This window comes from Emys orbicularis, chromosome 1, assembly GCF_028017835.1.
Source record: "Emys orbicularis isolate rEmyOrb1 chromosome 1, rEmyOrb1.hap1, whole genome shotgun sequence".
NCBI classification, from domain to species: Eukaryota; Metazoa; Chordata; order Testudines; family Emydidae; genus Emys; species Emys orbicularis.
The window spans coordinates 323,740,956-323,754,618 of record NC_088683.1 but is presented as its reverse complement, the minus strand read 5'-3'; the positions used below and the strand labels follow the sequence as shown (position 1 = coordinate 323,754,618).

Below are 13,663 nucleotides of genomic sequence, written 5' to 3'. Positions count from 1 at the left end.
GAGGCGCGCGCGCCCCTCCTTCCCCCCGCGCTACGCTTGCGCGGGACCCTCTGCCCGGGTCCCCCAGCGCCTCGCTCGTCCTGGATTACCCAGAACACCCTTCTCCCGCGCATGCGCGGCGGGGCGTCCGCTCAGGAAGAGGAAAATGGAATAAACAAGCCCCGGCCCGGGCCCATTGACGAGCCGCCTCCGCCCCTCATCCCCGGCGGGCTGAGCCGCGCGGCCCCTTTAAGAGAAGCACAGTCGCGCCCCCGGCTCCCCCCTTCCGGAGTCGGAGCTCCGGGTGACGGCGGCGGCTCCCGCGGCCCCTCCCCATGGTGCTGAGGCTGGCGGCGTTGCCATGAACAGCGGCGGCCTCCCCTGCCCGTCCCCGGCGGGCCCGTCTCCGGTGGCGGGGGCCCCGGCGGGGGTCGGGGCGGTGGGGGTCCCGGTCCCGGCCCCCGGCGCGGGGCTGAAACTGAAGTTCTGCCGCTACTACGCCAAGGACAAGACCTGTTTCTACGGGGAGGAGTGCCAGTTCCTGCACGAGGAGCCCGGCGCCGTCCCCGCTTGCCCCGGGCCCCCGCCCGCCCTCGGGGGGCTCCCGCTCGGCCTGCCCGGCCCCAGCGTCCCCGCCGCCGGGCCCGGCTACCCGCACGGGGCAGCCCCCGGAGCGGCGGCGGCGGGGCCTAAGAAGGCCGAGCTGGGGGGCAGCCACGGCGTCGGCGGAGGAGGAGGCGGCGGGGGGCTGGATGGACCGCGGCTGGCGAGTGAGTGCGGGCGAGGGAAGGAGACAACGGCCCGGTCCCGGCAGCAGGGCCGAGTCCCGGCTGGTGGGAACTGGCAGGGATAGGGCCGGGCAGCCCGTCCTGCGCCCGGGCGGGGGAGGGGGCTGGGGATGCTGGGAGAGGTGCCCCCCGCGTCTAGAGAGGGAGGGGGAGGATAGCGTGTGTATCCCGCGGGTGTTGGTTCGAGAGGCAGGAGATGGGGATACCAGGGAGGGTGTTCCCCTCGATGCTGGTTAGGGATACAGGCGGGTGATGGGGATTACTAGGGAAGATGTCCCCTGTGGATGTTGGTTAGGGAAGCAGGGGGGTGGCATCCATGGGGGAAACCCTTTCTAGTATCCCCCAGCATACCTAACCAACATCCACGGGGACACCTTCCCTGATAACCCCCATTACCACCCTGCATCCCTAACCACCATCCACGGGGGATACCCTCCCTGGTATCCCCCATCACCCTCCCCTCTCCATCCCTAACCAGGGTCTCCCCTGTGGATGCTGGTTAGGTATGCAGTGGGTTTGGTGGGTGGCAGAGATGCGTGAATGCCCCTTGGTAAAGCACCTAGCATGTTGTGGTTAGTACCAGAAGCAAATACTAAACAGTAAAGGTGATGGCTGAGGTTGGTGGTTGGGGAGATTCAGTGCGAGTAGCTTGGCACTGTGTAAAGGGAAACTGGTTTAATTTGCTCACAGATGCTTTGAAATGACCTGCTGCTTTTCATATCTTTTTCCTCTTTATATTGTCCCCCCCAAAACCAGTGTAGGTGCACAAAACTCCTAATCTCCTCTGATGGTGCCTCAGTTCCCAGTTTTTCATATTTGGAATCTGTTAAACTTTTTTTTTTTTTTTAAACTAATTAGATGCTTACTCAAATACTTTCTGGCTGACATCAGGGACATCCAAAAGTATGTAGGCAAAACAGGGAGCCTGCGTACAGCAGCAGGTAAAGGGTTTTTGTATCGGAGTCAAAACAGGATACTCAAAGCTTTCTGCTTAAGGGTTCTGCTGGAAGAGAGACTAGCATGAAGAAGCTATTTCACTAGTAGCTTTGTAGGGTAGTCAAGTTGGGACAGTTTTTAGATGAAATTCTTTTGATCGGTATCTTAAATTTCCCAATTGATACACTCATAGTATAGCTCTTCATCTTCAGATGGCATTACTTTTTTTTTTTTTTTAGTATTTCAAAATAAGTCTCTTCCTCCTTCCCCTCAAAAAAGTGAGAATTGCAAGTGCCTGAGTTCCATATTAAGCGGAGTTACTGTCATTTATCAGTGATGCACTCGCTATACTTGAGCTTTATTAGCTGTGCGCTTGAGACTTACAGAAAACTAGCTTTGTAAGTGACTTGGTCTGTAGTTGCAGCAGCACTCAGCATAGCAAAATCTTCTTAGCTGTGGAGGCTTTTTAAAAAAGATTGTCGCGCCCTTTTAAATTAGTACACTACATTTGGTTGCATTATGGGTTTGTGGCATAAGCTTAATCTTTATTTGCATGAAATGACTTCTAACTATCAAATGTTTTCATGGTACTTTTCTGAAATTCAGATAGTGATGAACGCTGTAGATATAGCTGACAGATGGCAAGTTTGTTCATGGTATTAGACCTCTCTACTAATGAACTTTGTTGTTTTTGTATCTAACAATAAATAACTACTTGCCAAATTTCAAGGTTGCTCATATTTACTATGGTGAGCCTGTTCCATTGAGCAGTGTTATCTAGGTAGTTAATATGAGATTGACAAACATAGGAATGTAGTACTGTCATATGTACTCTTACAGGAGGAGAGGGTAGCACCATCTATGGTTAAGATTGCCCAACATTTTCCCATATAAGACCCTGTTTTCAGTTTCTTATAATTTTACCAAACTTTAACTTGTGGAACTGAACTTTTTGAAGCCAGTTACCACCTCAGTTTGAATTTTTTGGGGGGGAAAGTTTCAGCAAAAATGGTTCAGCCATTTGTCAGAACAAAGTTTGGGGAAAAATGCACTCTTTTTCCAATGTTCAAAAAATTCTTACATCCTTTCATTAAGAAGCACTAGTGTGGCCAGGATTGGAGCAGGAGTTGAAATTTGGCAGGACGGTTTCCTTTGGGTCAGAGATGTCTCTTTTGCTGTTCCTGTGAGGGGGAAGAAATGCCAAGTTATAAGCCTTTAAAAATTTCACTGTGCATACGTTCAGTATGGACTTGAGAATTTACCTGCTACATTCTCTGAAGATTTTGTGTGTACTGAGCATGCTCCAGCCCAGGGCAGTGGCGACTGAGTAGGACTTTCCTTGTAGTTGCAGCTCCTGTGGCCCCAGACACAGGAACTGAGAGGTGGCAGACTTGTTTCTATGCCCTCATTGCTTCTCCTGCTGAGTCCCAGGCAGTGTGGAGGAGGAAGCCACCTGGTTCAAATGCAAGAGCACAGAATGGGCAGTGCTAATTGAATGATCTGCTATTCAGTAGCTTATTTATTACACACACTATTTAAACTCTCCTCTGAATACAGAATTATTAATTTCCTAATGGGCCTTTCTGCCTCGCTCATCCCTATAGTATCTGAAATCACAACAAATGTTTATTTTCACAACACCCCTGTGAGGTGAGGGAGTATTATCCCCATTTCACAGATGGGGAGCTGCGGTGTAGAGGATCAAGGTCACAATCATCCACTAATTTTGGGTGCCTAATCTGAGAAACCTGATTTTTCAGGTGGGAAGTTCTTAAGTGCTTTATTTGTTTTTATATGCTAGTAAAGATGGTGGTGTAGGAGCTATTAAAATTATCTGCTAACTCCTTTGGATGCTTTTTTACTATAAAATATTGTAATAGTTAAAAATTTTCTTAATCTTCTTTCATCTCGTGTTTAAATATAGTTGAGTATCTCAAAAGTAAAAACATAGGGAGCTATATCTGCTTTCATAGCTCTGCCATGACAGCAGCACCATGCTGCTGTGGTGTTAGGTCTGCACATGCAAGGAGCTGGCCATGAGAACGGTGGTACTGCTACTATCGGGTTGACTGTTGAGCTCTAGTTCCCCTTATTCCCAAGTCTAGGGCCATGTCTACACTATGGACTTGAGTGGACCTATGTTAGGTCCACATTACCCTCCTTCTGTCGGTGGTGCGCCTCCTCACAAGAGTACCTCTACCTACTGAAGAGGGGCAGTGTTGGGGGGCTGAAAGCTAGGGCTCTCAGCCCCACACAGCTCCCCACGGGGAGCCCAGCTGCCTCCCAGGGTTCTCACCTTCCCATTCCCTGATGAGAGCAGGGAGCTAGGGTCAGCCGGGCTCTAGCTGCCTGGTTTTCTTATCTGTTTCAAGGCTTCATGGAGCCCTGAAATTGAGAAGACCGCAAACAGCCAATGTAAGTAACCCAGCATCTACACAGACACTGCGTCATCCTAACTGCACCATCATAAGCCCTACACCTCTTGTGGAGGTGGCGTTATTATGTTGGTGTAGTAGGGCATTTACATTGGTGGAGCAAGGCTGTGGTGTGTACACTGACATATTTAGGTTGATGTAAGCTGTTTTATGTCAACCTAACTGTGTAGTGTAGACCAGGCCTTGGTGTCCTCTTCCTTCTTAACCCTATTCTGGTCTTGTCCTCTCAACGCTCCTTTTTCCTGGTCCTTATTCTTTATCAAGAAAATCCTTCCTCGAATTATCTGTAGGACACTTCCAGTTAAAAATAAAAGTAGAACAAAATTTAACTTGCCCACAACACTTGAGGTAGTAGTGCTGCTCTAGGTCCCTCCATTGCAACACTCGTTGATAATTCAGACTGTCCATGATCTGGAGGTGGAAAGGGGCATGGAGACCGGGATCACAACAGTCTGGCCTGATAGTCATAGTGCTGCTGCTCTTACAGCCAGCAAACTACACATTTTCAAGCTTACTGTGATAGTAGCAGTAAGCAGCTGCTGCCACCATAGGGGCAACACTACAACAGCACTGTAGGGACCATGCATACCGTTACTTTAAACAAATTAAGCTAGTTCAAGAAATTCTGTTCTTGTAGAGAATGGTAGCTTTAAGAACTCTGAGTGTATGACACTATGCAAAGAAAAAGGTAGAATGAAAGAAAGAGAGGACCAAAGATGGAGCCAGTTCTGTAGTTATGCATGATACTATAACTTGGTGTAATGGGATTAAAATTAAGAGGGGAAAAATTTAGGATGATCAGGAGAAACATCTGGGCAGTGAGATGATCAGGCTTCCAAGGGAAGTGGTGGAAGCTCCATTTCCTGCAACATACAAAAATAGATCATGATGCTAGGGGTACATCTACACTGCACTCTTAGCCTGGACTCTGATTCAGCTTTGAGCCCAAGCCTCTCATCAGTCCACACACATCAGTGTGACTCAGGTCAACAAGCACGCAGGATCCAGTCTTAGGACCCTGGGTGTGTGTGTGTGGTGTCAGATCCCAAATTCCACTGCGACTCAGGTCCAAACCCTTTCATTTTGCAGTCTGGATGGAGTTCAAGCTGCAGACCTGAGTCAGAAGGACCTTGTATAGACCTGTTAGCGGGGCTGAGAGACCCAGGTCCAGCAATTGTAAGCCCAGGTTTACAGTGCAGTGTGGACACTCAACTGAGGGCTTGGAAACAGCATGTTACCAAGTCTGGGTCCCACAGATGTGGGCTTAGTCAGCAGTGTAGACATAGAGAAAAGGTAGTCAGAAACCGTCCTGCACTGCTGATGAGATGGGCTAGGCTGCCTAGTGTGTGTATTTTAGTACAATCCGTAAGGAGTTAAAGGAGCACTAATCGCATTGCCTTTGTTTTTGTGTGGCTGAATTTTGAAGTCATCTTGCTGCTTTGTACTTTCACAGATTTCAGAAGAGTAAATCGTTTTAGTCATCTAGTTAAAGCATTCTGTTCCTGAACATTCTTTGCTGAGAATTTAGTTTTGGAAATGAAATACAAACTTAAGAGTCAGGCCCTGGTCATGGATTGTACAAGCCATAGTCAGGTTGGATGTTTTGAGTACTTATGTCATAAATATGAACCAACTCTGTATGGTTAATGGCTGTCCCTCCTCACCATAAGGACAGGAAAATACCAATAGTAATCTTAAGCAGCAGAACATTTTTACTGTCTTCCCTCCGAAAAGAAAAAAATAACCTTTAGATACCCACACTTTAAATTTTGTATATTCTTAATAGTCCTCTGTTACTTTCTTTTCATCAGAATTTTGATGCAGTATATCCTGAAGAGACTCAGTGTTTGGAAAGCACTTGGAGAGAACATATTTTAAAGGTGTGAGGATTGAGTAATTGCTGTGGAGTGTGGGTGCCAAAAGAGAGAGAGTAATTCTGTTATCACCATTTTAGTGCTGAGGTGTTACTGGTTTTGTAAAAATAAAAGAAGAAATTACATGTGCTCCAAGGAGCTTGCAGTCTAGATTAGACACATCTATGGTATGAACATTTCGCAATATTGAACAGGAAGATTAGCTCTCCTATTAGCAGTAGTAGGGTATAGTTAGCTTATTTTGTTTTTCTGTTTTTTCCCTTTCTGTTTGTAAATAAATTCCTGATCACTAAGTTGGAGTGTTTGTAATAAAGGCAATTAGTTTTAGTCTTGCCTTGAGAAATGCTATATTAAAAACAGGCATAGAAGGGATATCAGAGTTAAAAGATAACAGTGGTAGTGACAATACATAGAATCACTTACCACATAATATAAAGCACATAACTTGTACTTGAGAGCCATTAAACAGTACACAAATGTTGATTTTTAACCCAGGTATATGGTGGTTGTTTCTAGATAGAAGAAATGTCACTACAAAATAAAGTAGGTCAAATATAAGCCCTACAAATATAATATTTTAATGAAGCTAAAAGCAATTTCCCTAAGTTTTAAATGACATCTCTCACACACCAGCTTTGTGTCTGCTGCAAAAATAGATTTTTTTTTTTTTTTTTTTTTTTACACTGCAATAGCTATCTCTGTAAAATTCAAGAGGAGACAAGCCACTGTAGTTTTTATCTCACAGTAGCTAGTTGAGTTAAACCCTTGGGGGCAGGGTGGGGTGAGAGGGTTAATTTCAACTAGCCTACATTGAGGTTAAAATCTATCTGTTCCTTGTCTCTAATGGGATTTTGAATCTAGATAACCATCTCATTGTAAAAACATACTTTTTATTGCAGACATTGCTTAAAATCCTAAATTATAGCTGTGATGGCAACACACAAGGTTCAATCTGGATATTACTTTTCCAGAAGTCTGATATTTTTTCAGCACAGCATTAGGAACAAAGAGAATATTCCATCCTTGAATAACAGAGATGTTTAACGCTTATTTAATGCCAATACATAGTAAACACTTGAGAGAGAGGTTTCAGAGTAGCAGCCGTGTTAGTCTGTATCCGCAAAAAGAACAGGAGTACTTGTTCGTCCGAAGAAGTGGGCTGTAGCCCACGAAAGCTTATGCTCAAATAAATTTGTTAGTCTCTAAGGTGCCACAAGTACTTGAGAGAAAGGTTGTCCTAGTAAAAGATTAACGCATCTGTCCCTTTTATTAACCCATAAGAAAGCTCTCTATATGAGAGACCTCGAGCAAAGCCAGGGAAGACCAAATTTTACATTTCTGTTGTTTTTAAGATTAAAAACAAGCAGAAAAATCTTCTCCCAAACCTTTGTTTCAGACTACATTTACACCACATAAAAAGGGCACAAACCCAACTCTTTAGGCTTACCTTTCAGGCCCCGTTTTAAGCCTTGTTTCATAGTTATGCAGCGCATGAAAAGCAGAGCTTCCTGTTAAGCAGGTGTACTTGGAGCTGCTCTCCACTTCTTTCAGTAATCCTGGAGTAGAAAGGGAGATTTGACCATATTATAGTGTTTATATTAGACTTGCCCTTCAGTTTCCAACATTGCATGTGATTTATCCAGCTGAAAGTCGCTCACTGACTCCTCTTGAAGTTTGGTATGTCTAGGCATTTATACCAGGCTCATCACTGAGGTTTCCAAACACCTAAGTTGTGACTAAATCCTTTGTGACTGAAAATATTGGCATTACTCTTTTTAAAATAAAAAGCTGTTGCTGTCCTTTGTTCTCCTGCCGTGCACGCAATCAAGAGTCTCTGTTTCCTGCTGTGGCAGTGGAAGAAGTATCATAGAGGAGACTTTTATTCTTTATTTCAGTTATCAAGCTTAACTGCTGTGCGATCATAAGCAAGAGATTGCCTGATGGTTTTCTTTTTAAAAGTAGAAAAATGTGTTCTATGATTCTTTCTAAACTTGCCTTCTTTCACTTGTTTCCAGCATTGCCAAAAGTAAAAATATGTTTTGGATCCTCCAAGCCACTTAAAAGTGTGTGTTCTTTTTTTTTTTATTATGGCTGTCAAGCAATTTAAAAAAATTAATCACGTTTAATCGCACTGTTAAACAATAATAGAATACAATTTATTTAAATCGTTTTGAATGTTTTCTACGTTTTCAAATATATTGATTTCAATTACAACACAGAATACAAAGTGTACAGTGCTCCCTTTATATTTATTTTTGATTACAAGTATTTGCACTGTAAAGAAATAGTATTTTTCAATTCACTTAATACAAGTACTGTAGTGCAGTCTCTTTATCATGAAAGCTGAACTTACAAATGTAGAATTATGTTAAAAAAAAAAAAACTGTATTCAAAAATAATGTAAAATTGTAGAGCCTGCAAGTCCACTCAGTCCTACTTCTTGTTCAGACAGTCACTCAGACAAACAAGTGTGTTCACATTTGCAGGAGAAAATGCTGCCCGATTCTTGTTTACAATGTCACCTGAAAGTGAGAACAGGTGTTTGCATGGCACTGTTGTAACTGGCATCGCAAGATATTTACGTGCCGGATGTGCTAAAGATTCATGTGTCCCCTCATGCTTCAACCACCATTCCAGGGGACGTGCTTCCATGCTGATGACCGGTTCTGCTTGATAACAATCCAAAGCAGTGTGGACCGACGCATGTTCATTTTCATTATCTGAGTCAGACGCCACCAGCAGAAGGTTGATTTTTCTTTTTTGGTGGTTCAGGTTCTGTAGTTTCCGCATCAGAGTGTTGCTTTTTTAAGACTTCTGAAAGCATGCTCCACACCTCATTCACCTCAGATTTTGGACGGCACTTCAGATTCTTAAACCTTGGGGTCAAGTGCTGTAGCTATCTTTAGAAATCTCACATTGCTGCTACTCTAATGCTTTCTTTGTTTCTTCTGGAAAAATTTTACTGCTATCAATCTGTTCTAGTTTGGAAGCAGAGAAGTTACCAACCAGCTCATGCAGCCTGCTTTGGTATTCAAAACCCTACATTCACATGTGGGTGTGAATACCAGCAACTGCAATCCTTCAGCTTGGTACAGAGATCCATTTGATTCTGTTTGACAATGGGGACTAGGAAGACCTGTTAGCACGCTACCAACTGGCTGGAGCTGATACCAAGGTTCAAGTTGCACTGATGTGGTATAGGTCTTTCCTGTGAGTTGGATCTGTGCCTTGCCATCAAACATTTATGCTTTGTGGAGGGTTTCTTTACTGAAACCTACCTTCCATAGAACCATAAAATCTTGATTCTTTGCTGTTTGTTTAGTGTGTTTTAGCTCTTCATTAAATTACTATATTTTTTATTCTTAAAAATCCTTGTTGCATTGTAGTAGCAAATTTATATAGGTACAGTTGAATTACTTTTATTATAAGTCCTTGTTTCTAGACACTTAACTTTCTGAAAATATGCCTTGGGAATTAAATCTTTCATGCTTGCTCTTAGCCTAGAAGAACTTTTAGGCAACGTAGAGTGTCTGTGCTGTAAGATGTTTGAGTTCTTCCCCACACATCATTTTAAGTTAACTTGCTATGAATGTTGCCATCAAGAGGAATGAATACATTGTTTGTTTGAAAAATAGTTGTTTGAGAAATAAATTATTGAAAACTTTGAGAACTTCTTACTATGTATGCAAGATCATTACTTTCCTTTCTTTTAAAAAAATTCTTCTTCCTTTCCTGATGCTCCAACCATCACCAGAATTACTTCCTATTCTGATACCATCACGTGTTCCTTACTCTTTCCACATTGTTTGAGCTTCTCCTCCCTGCCTTCAAGGGTATGCAGAGCTCTACCCTGCCTACCTCTCTGCTATAATTTCATATTGCACACACACGCCTTATTTATCATCCTCCATCCTAACTGCTCCTTTCATTATATGCACCAATATGTTTTCTTTGTTGCTTCTCTTAGGAATGCAAGTCTAAATCTAGACAAATATATTATTGGCAAGAAACAGGTAGACTTGCTAAACTAAAATCATCTGAAACATTTTTCCTTTTTCTTTTAGTTCCTGGAATAGATGGCGGTGGTTTAGCTGATGCTAGTCTCACAGATTCCTACTTTAGTACCAGCTTCATTGGTGTTAATGGATTTGGAAGTCCTGCTGAAGCAAAATATCCCATGATGCAGGTAATGTTAGCAGTGAACTGTATCAATTTGCACTAGCTCTGACAGCCACATTACATTGTTGTGCCAAGAACTGAAAACACTTAAGTGGCAGGAGCAACAGAAAACTAACTTGCCTTTCTACAACTGTTTTTGTACCTGTCAGAGTACATTAGGCTTTCCCATTTCATCTAACAGGGTGAAAATAGAACAACCTCGTTCATTCCTTCGTGTTGTAATTATTTTTATTAGCACTTTTGTTTCAGGATGAAATGTCTATTCCTTTTGTTGATTTCACTTTATATTGTACCTTAAATCCTCTTGTGACTTGTGTTCAAAATATACTGCAATCTTAACTTTTACTGTCCAGGTTTCTTTTTAGGGCCCCCCTTATTTGTGTCTATCACATTTGAATTGGTCTGACTAACTTTTTTCAGCCTTTTTACTCAAAACTATAAAATATTTTATAGTTGAAATACATTTTAATGTCCTTAAGCCCCTGAAACGGTGTGAACTGTTAAAGTAACAATGTACTAATATCGTGACTTATATAAACTCTCAGGTGAACATCTATCATACTCTATCTATGTGGCATTGCCCAAAGAATATAAACTAATTAAGTGACCTCCATTTGCTATGTAATTTTTTGGAATAGATTTTATTTTGTAGCAAATATAGGTGTCCATTATATGTTAACATATACAATATAACAGTCATACAATACAGTCTGTTGGAAAGGGCTGCTCATCTTACTTCAAAGCATAAATATATGGCTCTGCTAGTAAATGCAGTAATAATCTTATAATAAAATAAAGCGCTCTAACCCCCAATCCATCCTCTCTTTAAAAACCTGAGGGAGGATGGTCTGTCTATGTGCTTGGAAGGCTAATAAATCCAGATTTTGGGTGACCGGGAGTGGCGAGTGCTTTCTCACGGAGAAAGCCCTTATAGCAGCTTTTTCTTATTTTATATCAAGGAAACTCCAGCTCATAAGGCTCCTTTGAGGTCAGGTATGGTGCATATAAAAATAACAAGCACAGAGTGGGAAAGAATTAGGTGTTCCCTTTCCGACTTCCTTTTCATGTATGGTATGAAAAAGGCTATATCGCTTATTTTAAATGGGGTTGGAGGATGCATAACTTGCTGTGTAGAATTTTTTTTTATACTGGCAGCCATGCAGGAGATGAAAATTGCCCATCTTGACCTTGTATCTCAAGGTGAGTTGGCAGGGTTGGAAATTAGAAAATCATTTTCTTATACTCTGAAGAAATTTGAGCTAGATAGCACTGAGTTAAACATGGAACTATGCAACATAAGCACGAAGTTTTGCATTTTTTTGGACTCTGATATTTAACAGCAACATTTTCCTTGTAGAATACACAACCTTTATTATAATTTCATACTTCTTTCAGAAGCACATCATGCACTTAACCTGGGTGCCCAGGCAAATGCTGAATGTTTGGTAATGTTGCTAAGGTTGTAATTAAGGTTTTGTGGGTTACTTTGTGAAAAATTAATGTGTTGTGTGTAGTGTTTTCTTATCTGTTGGAGTCGGAAGAAAGTTCCTTGTGAAGATGGGGAGTCTCGTTGCTGGAAACATGATCTGTGGACATTAAGCTTACTGTTAAGAAGTGTCCTATAAGTTGATATTTTCTTGGTTTTAGGGTTTGCATTGGAAGATGTTGCACTTAATCAATAAACTGAAGTTTTTGTTTGTAAAGTATGTCTCTGGAATGAACACAAATGCACAAGAACTATAGGGGGAGCTACTAGCCCCACCTATTAAGGTTGCCGGACACATCTCATTATAAGAGTGCATTTTCAGTTGCTTATAACTTTTCCAAATTTTGGGCTGCAATTTTCCATGCTGATTGTCTGCCTCAGGATGATTTCTTTTTTAAAAAGGTTGCCGAAAAAAATTCATCCGTTTCCAAGAACAAGGGTACGGATATATTCTTGCAACCTTTTCTTTTAACAACTTTACTGCTCCTGCGCTTTGGAGCAGGGATTTGAAATTTGGTAGGCTGGTGGCCATTGTGTCAAGGATGTATCTCTTGCTGTCCCTGTGAAAATCTGCCCAAATTTGAGCAAGTTGTAAGACTTAGAAAATCGCAGTTTGCACATGCTCAGTATAGACTTTTTAGATTTTAGTAGTTAAATTTCCTGAAGATTCCATCCACACTGGGCATGCTCTGGCCCAGTGCAGTGTGGGGCTTTCCCTGTATTTGCTGCTCTGGGCTGCTACACGCTGTGTTGGGTCCAGGTTGGGTACAAGAATTGAGAACTCTCTCCTGTGCGCTGAACCCCCGCCCTCTGCTGGGCCCAAGCAGCATGGAGGAGGAAGCTGCCTGATTTGTGTACGGAGGGCACGAGAGCTGGACATGTGGGGCTAGACTGAGTAGATGGGACATGGAGACTGTGACTGGAGGCTGATAGGGGAAGGAGGAGATAGGGAAACGGGGGGCAGGACACGAAGGTGAGGCCGATCTGACGAGGAATTGGAGTATCGGAGGAGAACTGGGACTGGCTAGGCAAAGAGACTAGGACAACAGGATGATGATTGAGATTGGGAACATGGACTACGGCACCAGCGACTGGAAGCCAGGGGAACTGGGAATGGCTGGATAAGGTAACTGGGACTAGGACTTGCTGGGCAAGGAGGTGGATGGAAAAGCCTGAGGAGAGGAGCGGGTTGAGGAAGAGACAGGCTTGGGAAAAGTACAGATTGCAGGGGATGGAGCAGAAGAGTCTGTGCTCACTGGAGCATGCTTTCCTCTAAACCTGGAATGGAACCCAAGACTACTAAATCTCACCATTCTTCTGCTGTCAGTGAATATCTGTGAAGCTCACTGGCAGTGTCTCATAACCCTTTAGTGCTGGTGCACATAGAAGATGACTGCCTACTACTGCTGTCAGTCACTCTGTTAGCTCAAGGGGCAGAGGTCTGTGTGGTGTATCTGAAGGTTCCACCCCTTCCGGTGAGCCATGCGAGAGTGAGAATGATGAAACATGATGGAATTTTTTTTCAGTTTGCTTTTTTTAGTACCTAGGAAATTACTTTCTCACTCACACTCACAAATCTGTTAAAAGAACGTTATTAAGAGGGCAAAAGTCAAGCACTCACTGGTAAGGAAATACCAGAATTAAGGTTGCCTGTGCCTTAATTTAGTTCCCTTGTGCATATGCATTGTGATACTGTTTTTAATTACCTAGTCACATGGTCCTGTCTCCTTCCATGTGCAGAATGGATGGCGCTCACTTAGTAAGCATCTGTTCAATATTTTGTTTACTCATTCATGTTCAGTGTGTGGCCCCCAGGCCTTATTTACCACACACCATTCAAACCTTGCTCTGAAAACAATCATTTGCTCATGGGCTTGTTTGTGGAGCTCATCACTGTAGCATCGGAGTGCTTCAGAAGTACTAATACATTTATTTGCACAACACTCCTGTGGGTATTGATCCCATTTTACAAGTGGCGAACTGAGA

General features: G+C 43.0%; 1 protein-coding gene across 1 annotated transcript in view; it reads left to right on the top strand.

Annotated features, from left to right (window-relative positions):
- The first annotated feature begins 340 nt into the window (after positions 1-340).
- PAN3 (poly(A) specific ribonuclease subunit PAN3) overlaps positions 341-13,663 on the top strand; it is a 121,602-nt gene continuing 108,279 nt past the window's right edge. Inside the window, exons 1-2 of the mRNA XM_065420013.1 lie at positions 341-749; positions 10,077-10,198. Of these exons, the coding sequence (XP_065276085.1) occupies positions 341-749; positions 10,077-10,198 (531 nt within the window). The remainder of the gene's footprint in view (positions 750-10,076; positions 10,199-13,663) is intronic.